A 13,087-nucleotide genomic window follows, 5' to 3' on the forward strand; every position below is an offset into this window, starting at 1 on the left:
GGCAGTAATTTGAAACAATATACATATATTTTGAAAATGGAAGTCGGAGAGGGGAGAGTGCTTTGTTAACGAACATACATTCAGGTAAACAGCTCATTTAAGGGGAATGTATGTTATTGTCATAATTCATGCTAAAAGCTTTGATAAATAAACTCCTACACATAATAAACAGACACCTAATAAATGTGTTTACAGCCCTTGGTTTGCATACGACCAACATCTTTTATCATTAACTCTGCTTCCATCAGTGTGATGCTCGTTTGTGATGCTTTCCCATTGTGGTCCATGTGCTGGAGTCAAACAGTTTCTACCTTTTGCTGCTTTTTTTTCTCTGGTGCTCATTTTCTCTTTCTCTGAGACGCCGTGACTCTTCGTCTCCACTGTGCCCGCTCTGTCTCTCTGCTACTCCACACATCCGCTTTTGCTCTGCTTTCTTGCACGTGGTTGATGACAGTCTGGTATTTGAGTCGTGTGCCTTCTGTTCCATGATATGCTCTGTTGTGTCACTTCTTGCTGCTTGGTCTCTCTCTCCTCCTCCACCTCCTCCTCCTCCTCCTCCTTCTCCACCCTGGAAGCCGACCGACTTTAACGTACGTGTCTGCCTCAGACGTCCCTAATTTACAACTGTATAATGCCTATAAACAATGCTTAACTCCTCACCGACTCTCCTTGTTACCCTCCTGTGATCCATCTGAATGCCCCCAACCTTTTCCCCCCCAACCTGTGTCTCTCTTCATCCCACTTTATGTTCCCCCTCCATGGCAGGACTTCCTGGGACAGGTGCACTGTACACTGGGAGAGATTGTGGGCTCACCTGCCAGTCGCCTGGAGAAGCCTCTGGGGTGAGTCTATGTTCTAGTCTGTGTTGGTTTGTTAGTTTTCAAGATTACACAGAAACCACTCCACTAATTTCCATAAAATCTCCTGCAGACGTGAGGCACGACCCGTGAAAGAACCCATTTAATTTTGTTGTGTGTCTGGATCAGGGGGTGGATCCAGGATTTTTCCACACTTTAACATTGTGACATTGTTGAAATAAATCCGACATGTGCTAATTTGGTGCAGATCCAAATAAAAATCAGGATCTAGGGAATTTAAATGTGGTTTCATGAGAAAATTGTTGGGCCTATGTGCTCTCTGAGGGCCATCCTAGTTTTATAATTCGCTCAGCACTGTTAAGGGATTTTTACTCAACTCAACGAGACATGTTTTAACTTTGCGGTTTTCAGATATCCTCATGTGATGAAAACTCAGTGGCACCACTCAGCCCATTCAAATGTGGTGGAGCTCCCCTGCAGTGTTTCACACGATCCAGCAAAGTTGAGGCAGTGATAAATATGTCTGTCTTCCAGAGCCATCTGTGTCATACATTACACTGCAAGATTAGACCCATGTGCTTGGGATGAATGGGAACTGGGTAATTGAACACGACTGGGAGCTTCCTCAGCGCAAATTACTGTCATTAGGTAGCCGATCTACCACAGAGAGTGGATCGAAGGCAGCACCCATGGACCCGTGTGTGTACCGTAGCTCTTTGAACGACGTCTGTCTGTTTTTAGTGAGAAGGAGGTTTTGACACTACGTATCTCGTGTTTGTGTGTGAGGATGTGAAGTGCGGTGTGTGCAGGCATCTATGTGAAGTGTGGGGCAGTGCTGGCCCCGGCAACCGGAGGGTTGGTGTGAACAGCAGGGCTTTGGTGTCGACCACGAACTCTGCCAGGGACTGGTGGCGGTGGATAACAGAGCTGGGTGCCCTTCGGTGCTGAATAAGAGGATGAGCAGGATCAAGAGACAGTGTTCACCAGTGTGCTGTCAGCAGGGCTTCACGACGCACATCAGAAACAGGCAGGCGGCTCAGGAGCCCCAGGCAGACATGATGCACAAACGTATTGATCGTCCATCTTCAGCGGGGCACCTTGGTAACCGCTGAGACTCTGCAATCTGCTCTGATGCAACGTCTAATTTATCTGCAGTTGAGGATAATGGTGATAAAATACTTCTTGTTAGCAGGTAATTCAGACACACAGAAATAAAACAAAATATTGCTTTAGTTGAATTTTCTCTTCCTAATGACTTCCAGGCACGGTTTTATTCAGCCCCATCCTTTTGGAATAGTTTATCCACGGTGTTGGCTAATGGAGTTTCCCTCCCCTCCTGTCATAGACGATAGCTCAAAAGTTGTTTAATGGCTCTGTGCTCCATTTCCTTGTCATGCATCCTGACGTGACAGAGCCTCTCTGGACTGCAGTTTTGAGGAACAGCTCCTGCAGGGACTGGGGGAATCTGTTAGCCATGCTTAAACAAGCCCTCCCAAGGCACACTGCATCCAATGACCTGCTTAAGAAGCACATCAGCACCCCTTTCCCTATTTTCCACACTTCATCTCTCATTTATTCTCTCTCTCCACCAGAATCTTTTTTTTTTCAAGCTTGACCCATTTCTCTGCATTGTGTTCTCTATTACTTTTTATTTCCCAAAACTCGCTGTCTTTCTTTTCCCCCCCAAACAAACACAATACAATGAGAACATTGTACTGACTTGTCTTAGTGAACATTAACCATAATTGCTAAATGCCTCCCAAACCCCCCAAATATCATACATCACACACACAAAAGAAACTGAAAAAAAGGCCCTCAGTTGTTTTGTATATCATTAGTGGGACCAAACTTTTGTCCCTACATTGATAGTGAGTCACTACATGTCAGTTTGGACACATTTCCAGGGTTTAATCCCCCCCAAAAATATTGTCTTTAATGGGACTGAATTTTGGAATGAATTTAAATAGAATATGTAATAGAATGTGAATGAAACAATAGATTATTAAGTCTAAAAATAAAGGTAAAAATATAAAGTTTATTGTAAGTTATAAACTATAAAGTGTATACAGTGTAATGCAGGACCAGTGCTTAAAAAAAACAGACATGAGAATGAATTAAGCAAGATACAGACACTAAAACTAATACTAAGCAAAAGTAGTAATTAATATGGGATATTGTATAGGATATTGAAATATTTCACATTATATTGAAATAGTACGATAAAAGAACAGTAATATTACACAAATTTGACACATTGGAGTATATGTGCACAAAGTATTTACCATTTTGTTTATACATACATGTCTTTTCCCGTCATATTAGCATAAACTTGCAACTCACACTTGGCTGAACGATTTACCACACACAACCATTTCAAAATTTGTACGAGCAGTGCACATGAGGATGGTCATAATCTTCTAGTGTTTGGTCCTGAGCCAGTTTCCACACACTTATTTGTTTTGGAGATAATAACGGGTAGGATGTAATGTATGGCATTTCCCACGTGACTGCATTAAGATGTAAACGTGTGCACACTGGTGCAAATCAATTCTGTTTATAATGTGGTTTTAATGAGAGCCATGTATCGGAGTTCTCTGTCGCTGAGGAAATGCAAAGCAAAATGATTGAGTGATGCAGGTAAATGGCATCTTTTAGTGAAAACACGTCGGCTGTCACGCCACTCTCGTGGTCGCGATCATGTGATAGCCTGTGGGCAGGAATCATAATATGGCCGCACACGCAACATGATAATAAAGTTCATTATACAAATAACGTCAACCTTTTCTGTTGGTGTGGTGAATTATGCCACACACTAGAGCATGCGAATGCAGCACAACATTAGCATATTAAACCCATTAGCTGTGAATGTGCCGTCCTGCCCTACGATAGAAGCAGGAAATGAACTGTAAGCAAAACCACAGTGACTGCCGTGGGTGTGCTGGCGTGGGAGCATGGGAGCCAAGGGAGCCAAGGGAGGAAAGGTAAATGTAGAAAATAATAATGTACAGTAAGTGACTTCATGTGTCATTGAGCTTGTCTCTTTGCCTATCTCCACTTGCAGTTATGGGAATAGATGTAAAAAATAAAAAGAAAGCGTTACATAACGTGCGAATGTACCTTGGATGTCGAGATAACATGGCAGTTTAGTGTAATATTGATTTTATGCCCTCAGGTCTGTTATCAGTGGGACATGTATGATTCAGTTTTTTTTTTTCAAGCCTCCACCACAAACTGAAACGGGTCTTTACTCTGTGTTCTTCTTTATCGTCAAAGGCCAAAACAGAAATTTGATTTAACTGAGCCCAGGGGTGGATTCAAAAATTAAAAGATGGAAACAGAAATGATGAAAGTGAAGTAAAACTAATAGATTTTTTCTTGATTTCTTGATTTCTTTTGATAAAAACATATTTAATTAAAACATGACAGATTTGATAACAGCAGAGGAGCTTTAATGTAAATTATTTATTTCTCTAGTGTGGGAAGTCGAGGCTTAATATGTGCACTGACCAGTGTGTCGTGCTAGAGTCCAACCTGCTTTCTGATTCCATTAATTACTCCAAATCATTGCTATAAATAAATATATTTCCTCATATTTTGCTTCTTTGTTCCTTGTTAAAATCACCTCTAGCTTTTCTGAAATACTTTCTTTAATTGGGTTTGTCACGCTCTGTATAAACAATGAAAACAGTTTTGCAGTGAAAGCTTATCGCTCAAAGCCTTCTGCAAGACTCAGTCATGGCGATACACAGTGGGGCCGACTTAAAACAGAAAAGTACAGTGTGCAAAAGGACCAAATAGTAAATATACTATAGATTAAAAAAATGAAAAAATAAAATGCAACATACAAAATGGAAAACCTAATTTGCCAAAGTGAACAAAGGAATGGGGGTGCGCCTTCATATTGATCAAATCACATCACAAAGAAAGGATTTATAAAAAAATGTCAGAAAATTGTATTATACAAATGATGGTAGTACAGTTGTAATGCTCCCAATCCAACATTACTATCTTTTCAAAAACTTGTCTCCTTGCTGTCTGATAGAAAAAGTGATTATTTCTATCCTAAACAGTATAAATCTTAAATAATGTCAATCCATCCAACAACTGTAGGTATTTCTGGTTTTAACCACTTTCTAGTAATGGCTTTACTGCCAGTCGCACTGAGAATCTGAAACAAATGTCCTGCTCTGAAGCCAGGGCGTCCATGTTCACGGTCTCCACTTTCAATGGAATCTCCTCTTGAAACACTTTTTGCAAAACTTTCTGAACTTCGTGCTGGAAAGATATCATTAACGGACGCGAGACCAGAATGTGTGATAGTGATTTGCCTCTCAGGACCCGCACTGTCTCCAGCAGTTATAAGATGTGGTATAATGTCTCTTTGTACCAGAGTAATACAGAACTTGATGAGGTTTTTTCCAACAAACCTCTCTCCATGTAGATGAAGTTTCACATGGCAGCTCGCAAGAAATATTCCCAGTCAAAACGGCCATTATGAATAAAGCAGCAGAGTCTGGGGAGACAAGTCAATAAACGTCCATCTCACACTGTTGTGAGCTGAGACCTGAGCTTCAAATGGCTCCACAGGGAGTCTGTCGTATCCGGCTGTGTGACGGAGACTCAGGGAACAAAGTTAGAACAATCAACAGGGACGTATTAAGATCTCACTTCGATGGCTGGTACCAATGTTAAGTAATGACTGCTCACACCAGTGCAGATGTTGAATGAGGAACAGTGGCCGGTGATGAATGCTAATGTTTTTTTATAATGAAGTTGTGACGAACATAGAAGCTGCTCTCATGAAATCATTCACGCTTGACTCGACTGATTCATCTCTCTACCAAAACCAATATGACATTTTGTAAGACATCTGAAAACCTGTTTGAAGTTCTGAAAAACAAGGTTGCATGAAATGACATCAATCTTGGTATCATCATACAGATGTGAAATATTGTATTACCCTCCCATAAGACTCTTATCCTTGTGTCTGCACTGTGAACTACACCTCATTTCAACATTGCATCTGCTCTTATTTATTTCTACAGATCAATTGCAAAACAAGAATTCTATTATTATTGTGTAATATTATAAAATACAAGCATATTGTATTGCAATACTTTTAAATACAGTAAATATATTGCATATACTGTATATTATACAATGTTTTTGCTATGTTAAATAATGCAATTCAAAACAACTAAAGCACCATTGTGTTGTCTGACAACGCTGCTTTTGGTAAACTTTCAATTTTTCCAGCTGACTCGATTTCACTGACATGAAATGCATTTGGAAGATAACTCAATTCAACATGACGTCCTGACAAGCTGTGAAAACACCAGACAGCACAAACAAATGATCAAATACATAATTTAACATAAATATATTAACACATTTCAATCAATAAATCGCATGATAAGAACAACAAGAGTAAAGGTTGTTTGAAATGAGCAGTTATTTGAATTAATAAAAGGCGGTGGCAAACAGGAAAGTCAAAATTGATTTGAAGGAATCTCTGGGAGTTTTTTTTTTCCAGTTTTGTGGAGCATAACATTTGAACTGCTTTGCTTCTCTCATGTCTACTTTTGATTCCGAGCAGACCCCTTCGGCGTGTGGATGGTTCAAAAGGAGCAGTAGACTAGAAATGTGTCCTGCCCCTTAACCAGTGTTTTATATACCAACAGCGGTATTTTGAAGTCAGTTACTTGACAGACAGGGAGGCGGTGTAAAGATCTGAGAACTGTAATGATATGATCCACTTTCTTGGGTTAAGTGAGGACTCGAGCAGCAGTGCTTTGAATCAGCTGCAGCGTCTGATCAATTTTATTCAGAGAGACTTGTAGATGAGGCATTAGTTATTTAATTCTTGGTATTTTCTTAAGGTGGAAATAAGTGCAATTGTAATAGAGTTAATGTGGCCAGAAAAATGAATGTCTGGTTTTGGTTGTAGTGGAAGCTGAGCCGCTGACTTTTTACCTTGTCTCCAAAACGACTTCAGTTTTATCTCTGTTTAATAAGAAAGAGTGTGTAATAGCATCCTCTTCCCAGGATGTCAAACTGGGTGTGTCGAGTAGCACAGCTGCGTGACTCACTACAAGTTCACTCAGGAGAAGCGGAGGGCATCGGTTCACTCATCTTCACTTCAGAGACTTCTTTTAAAGTTGTTGGTTAATGTAGTTCGCTGACTGACTGACTGACTGACTGACTGACTGGAGGCTTCAAAGCAGCCGTTCTTTTGGATTGAACATCTGTGCTCCACATTTAAACGAGTGGGAGTGAGAGAAACTCATCAAACTGATCCAAGTAGCACTGTGAATAGAAAGACAGACGCAGCTATAGCGTTTATTTGCCCGATTAGCCGCGTGTTTGTCAATAATGCTTAACTGGGAGGTGAAGTGTTTTTCGAACTGCTTACAGTGATCAGCGTCCTCTGCTTCGGGACATCACACACAATTAGGAGATTCTGCTGCCTCGCTAAATGCCAATTTGGCCCCCGAGACGGAGCATCAACAAGGGCCCCTCTCTCTGTGCGTATTCCTGCTCTGCTGATTGTACGAGAGCCCCTTTTGTCTAATGAAACAGGAACTTAATAGATACCATTTGGGTTCTACAAGAGGCAAAAACACCAACACATCACTTGTAGCAAACTGTTTTTTTTTTTCACCCGGCCTTCACACTGTGAATTGATCTGTTTATGACTCCTCAGGGACAAAATCTAAAAATCTCGCCTTTTTTCTCCCGTGAAAAGAGGCAGTTCATTTATCCACTTGGTAAAGGTCTTGTTTTTTTTTTTTCTTCAAAGATCTGTACATAATAAGGCAATGGATTTTTAGCTTCACACTATTAATAGAGGCCTCAGGTGCAAGTGTATACAAGGGCAGCTGAGGTTTTTACACAGTAGACAAGCTTAACTAATTTGTTTTTCACTCTGAGCAGACTGTGTTCATTCCTTTCATAGCTATGTGCCATCTGGAAAGGTGGGAGAGAGCATCCTTGAGGAGTCTGAACGAGTGCTTCGCTGCCCCACGTTTAACACTACGAGTTGTTAATCTATTTAGCAGCTGAAAACAATCTGTCGGCACAGAGTTTGCAATCTATAGTCTCAGCAGTAACTACCGCAGAGAAGGTCAGGCCGACCAGCGCAACGCGATACGGATTCCATTATTCGCTTCCCGCCACGCCAGGGGGAGGGGGGCCAAAGGTGCCGTGGCCTCATGACCCGACAGGTATAAACAGAAAATTGGCTTTGATTCGGTGTCATGCACCTGCACCTGCAGCGGGTTAACGGGATAAAATGCAACTTGCATCATTTGTGTAATAACAAAGACAAGTGGGCTCTTCTCCTGGCCTCACGGAGAGAGGGATGTTCTGTTCTTGCTGCAGCGGGAGGGAAATGGGCTCGTCACGTCCCCCAGAGAGAGGTTTCCTCATTGGCAGGAGAAAACACAAGGATGAAAGTACGCGATGGAATTAAAAACAGAAAGTCTAATCCTCTCTATTTTGTCAAAAAAAGCAATTTTTTTTTTTACTTGAAGGTGGTTGATGAACATCTCATTGATTTGGCCTCCACAACAAATCAAACGTTGTCATACTGATTGAAGCCCCGGGCCGTGATTTGTGTAATAAAAATGTCAACAACGACCTCATTACATCACTACACACTCATAAAAATGGAATACACTCAAAATGTAGTTGTATTTCATATTGATTCTTTGCGTATGAGCAAAGCAGAATTCACATAACGCATAACCAGACGAGTTTTCTTTCATTGAGGTTGTGATAATGGTCGTCGTGCAACAGCGAGAGAAAATGTATCCAAACAAGACAAAACTATAGATTACACGACAAGAGGGGAAATAAAGGGATGATATGCCGGTGATGAAATGCTCTCCCGACGTTTCCGCTGGAGAAAAAGAAGCAAACAGATTCTTTTCCTCTGAACATTTCTCTGCACTGTTTATTGGCTTTGTGCTGATTTCTAACAAAGCTTCAAAGCCTCCGCTCAGGTTGCCTTTAGCTATACCTGCTTTAAACACAATGCTGCAGCACCGGTAGGAAGCAGTTCTCTTTTCCTCTCTGAGAAATACAGCTGGGTGTTCTGGTGTCCTTCTGAATCAGACACTACACTTTTAACGCTCTCCTTTTTTCCCCCAGTCAATGAAGTGTGAACTGTGTATGAAGATCAGAGGGATTAAGGTTATAATCCCATTTGAAGCCATATAGAGTTTTGGCAGCCTTGTGCTATTCTGTTGAACTACTACCCCTCATGTTTACTGTGGCACAAAGCCCCATTACCTGCCTGCCCTCCGTCTCTGCTGGTCCGTCACTCAACTAGTTTGGTTCAGTTACTCCAATCAATTACACCAGATCCAATAAAATACACTTGTGTGTGTGTGTACGTCCATATAAGTAACCAGGATTTTAGAATCGTTAAATCTGGTTAATCACATCCCTGTTTTTTACATGTCAACAATACACCTGGCCTTCTTGGTTGGGGAATTTTGAACGGACTATAGACAGACAAAAAATCCAATCACAGAGGGGGAAAAAAATGAAGGCTTTATTTGTAGAGCACTTATCTAAACGAGGTTACAAAATGCTTTTACAAAATCCATGGCAAAAAAATGAATGAATTACCCTACAAGGTATTCAATTCAGTTCAATTTTGAGCACCAAATCATAAGAAATGAAGGTCGAGACCTTAAAATTTGTAGAGAAACCCAACGGTTCCCACAATGAGCGAGCACTTGCAGGGGCTATTTGAGTGTGAGCGCTGGGTTTTGAGTCAAAACATTACAAAATTGGAAAACATGAAAGCAATGAGTCCTGCTCTTGAATAAAGATAGAAAATTAACCCCATTCATAACAGTATCCAGGTTTCTTATGACTGCAGGTATTTCTTCATTTCTCACCATCTCTGCCACTATGAGATGGTTCAGAAACCTGGATAATCAGTTTAGATGGCACAGTGTCACGGTTTCTACCACTCTGCAAAATAACAGTTTTCTTTAGCATGGTAACACTGCAGGCATTTCATCTCATTTGCTCAGCCACCCTGCAGCAGCTCTTTTTCCTTTGCCTGAGCTCTCATTCATTTTGCCGAGCAGATAACCTCCCCCCACTTGCATATGCGTGACACGTTGCAGCGTTGTTAAATATCAAGACCATTCCTCATCCTAATGACCTAATGTGAATGGCATCAACAATCGCTTCCTTCCCCCTCTTCGGACTTTAATCTTTAAAGCCTCCGCCCACCTCTGTGGCGAAAGGTAATGAAGAACGTAGACCGTTGTGAATCACCATTTTGCAACAGCTACCGTCCCTAGATAGGAAATTATAGAGCCCATACATTGAGCCTGCATATCCATAATATAATGTCATGCACAACGATCTTTGATGCTTCTTTTGTACAGGAATAAACAACTGGCCTCTCCTCTGCCGGGTATTCTCATCGGTATTCTGCAGAACGGCAATATCTGAAACTTTGGCCCAGCAATTGTAGTGATGCTGAAATATGCTGCTTGATCTCTTTCCATTGACCTGATCAAACAGGAGGATCTGTCAAGACGACTGTGGCTAACTCTGCTTCAGTGTGAGCTAAGAGCATTGCTTCCTCTCATCCCCTTCGTGGGGAAGGACGACACGGTGCCACGGGGATCTGCTTCAGTTCTGTCTCCACTGAGGTAGCCTCGCTGACAACATGGTTATCTGACTGTAAATATCGAGGCCTGCGGAGGTTTTCAAAGACACATTAGAGCACATCAGAGCGAGGCATTGGATCGGCTACGACCATACGGAACAGTCGAATGCCAAGGGAAGCCTGTAGGTGACTGTATGAATTACTGAGTGTGGTGTTAAGCACATAGCTACTTGGCATGTGGCTCGTGAAGTCACTACTCACCTGGATTGCTGTGATGCTGGAAGTCTCAGTTCCTTTATTATGTCACATTAATCATTCACTGTAAGCACAGAAATCTTGTACGCCGACAGGAAGTCATCAGTCTTTGCAGAACAAGACCACCTCATCAAAACTCAATGTCTGCATTTACCTCTGAATTTAGACGTCATTACTGCTTCTGCAAAATGATCCGCTCTTCGCGACTGTTTCTCTCAACTATAGATTACATTTAATCTTGTAGAAATTAAATAACAGAATAGCATAGATCATCATTTCTTCCTTAAGATACACTTAAGGTTGTGGCCGTGCTTATTTAGCCAGTACCACTTCATTCTCCTGCCACAGTGCGGGTCACTTGTTTATTCAAACTTTATTAATATTGGCCGAATCGCACCAAATTCATACTGCACTTCCAGGGGCCTTTAATAATACACAACTGTGAAGCCGATAAGACGAACGGTTCCTGAGACATGCCTTCAACAGACAGACAGACTGACTGAATGACTGATTTCTATGATGATACAGTTTAGGGTATAATTTGAATATTGCTTGTTATTGATATAAAACTCATTAGTTGATTATACGTGACTCGTCCCCCTCTAGGTCAGAAGATACAATGATATACACATACAGGACAAAAAAGAATGAAAAGCACAATACTGAAAAGGGAGAGTTTGTGTTTTGTACTGTTGTTGATGTAACGTGAAACACTGAAGCTGTCACATTGCTGTGTTGACATGAGTCGGTCAGCTGGGGTCTGCCCGACTGTTAAACATCGCAATATACCCTGCTGTGGTTTGAACGTAGTCATTTGAAGATCCAAGCGTTGGAGCTGCAGCAGGATCAGTGGAGACAAATATGGAACAAATGTACTCGAGCAGCTGATTAAAGCCAGTCAGTTTCTCGCAGCAGTCAGACTGTAGGTCTCGCTCACTGCTGATAGCGCAGGAAGGAGGACCACAGCACCGCATTTCACATGGTTTCATCATCAAAGCCTTTTCCCCACTGAGGAACTGGCAGCGAATGAGTGCTGAGTGAATGAGGCCTCTTGATGCGGGACATTTCATCCCCAACAGTCACACGTCAGTACAGAGGCCGTTAGATCGAGCGAGGAAAAAAAAAGCCAGCCTGGGCAATAAAAAGGAGCTAGGGCCACAGATAAACGACAGGGAGTGTATTTATCCATTCAGTGCTTGCTCTTCAAGTTAAGTTAAGTCATTGTCAGAGAAAATGTCATGCTGAGTTACGCATGCTTCATTTAAAATGCCGTTTGCCCTTTTGGTACCTGCTCTGGTCTCGGCAGCAGATAAGAGCCGAGCGGTGCAGCTAATGCATCTTGGAGCTGATTTTTAACCAATCACGTGGTATCATTTCCCAGTTTGAAAGGTGATTTGGTCGTTATTGTGGCTTGAGGGAGACCTGTGGGCCGTGCTGGGTTTACTGGCCTCGTCAGTGAGAGGTTTACGGCTCTTTGAGGCATCATCAGACTGCATGGTGTGCAACTCAGACTGAAACATCAATAATTCAAGGACAGTTAATTCACCTTGAGATTGGTCTCCATGGAGCCTGAACATGGAGCCTGAGAAAGAAATGTGTGCGCCCTCTTCATTTAAAATCTGGTCTCATCGAAGACTGTGATAATTCTCTTGCACATGCAGCCGCTGTGGTTGGACGCTTTGCTCAGAGGATTTATATTAACGCATCGATCGAAATTGATTCATCAGTGGACAGTTGCTTTTATGATGCATTACACCCTGTGTCTTATTGGATTGTAAAACCCAAGAGTGGCCAGTAAAGGTTAATGGAAAACATCCCGTGCCATTTATCTTAAAGGCCATTTATCTTAAAGGAGATAATAAAGAAAAGAAACGGACGCTGTATCTTATAGAGCTGCTTTCAGACATGCACGGAACTCCTGATATTCTCCTAAAGTTTTCTAGAGGAGCTGTATGTGAGAATGTCTGTGTTAGTGGCTCTTACATTCTCCTGAGATTTTCCTGCCAGCTCCCCATTAAATGTCCAAATGAGTCCCTGTGAGGATTCAGCAGGATATTGTGCGGAGGACTCACCGCGGGCGAGTGGGTGCATCGATGACGTTTATAACATGCAACAGACGCAAAACTAAAATGAAAAAAATAAACAAAAATAATGTGGTCATATTCGTGGAAGACGCAGATGAAGATGTCAACTTGGGAAAACAATGAGATTTGAGAGCTTTTTCGCAGCACCAGCCCTCACCCGAACGCTCGGGACATTTTCCTGTACGTGTCTGACCTGGAGAATCTCCTGCTGCGTTCTTCATATGTGAAAATGCTAACTCATGTCTGCTAGCGGCTGAGGTTTCCTTGTATATCCATTACTGCAAGTTCAGCCT

The 13,087-nt window shown here is 41.9% G+C and overlaps 1 protein-coding gene across 3 annotated transcripts in view; it reads left to right on the plus strand.

Annotated features, from left to right (window-relative positions):
• Window positions 1-13,087, plus strand: part of cpne5a (copine Va) — a 71,043-nt gene that overhangs the window by 21,959 nt on the left and 35,997 nt on the right. Inside the window, exons 6-7 of one of the 3 annotated variants that reach the window (XM_035160322.2) lie at window positions 576-590; window positions 766-842. In XM_035160322.2, the coding sequence (XP_035016213.1) occupies window positions 576-590; window positions 766-842 (92 nt within the window). The remainder of the gene's footprint in view (window positions 1-575; window positions 591-765; window positions 843-13,087) is intronic. The other 2 variants (XM_035160323.2, XM_035160324.2) reach the window with 2 other exon arrangements.

This window comes from Hippoglossus stenolepis, chromosome 6 (genome assembly GCF_022539355.2).
Source record: "Hippoglossus stenolepis isolate QCI-W04-F060 chromosome 6, HSTE1.2, whole genome shotgun sequence".
Taxonomy (NCBI): domain Eukaryota; kingdom Metazoa; phylum Chordata; class Actinopteri; order Pleuronectiformes; family Pleuronectidae; genus Hippoglossus; species Hippoglossus stenolepis.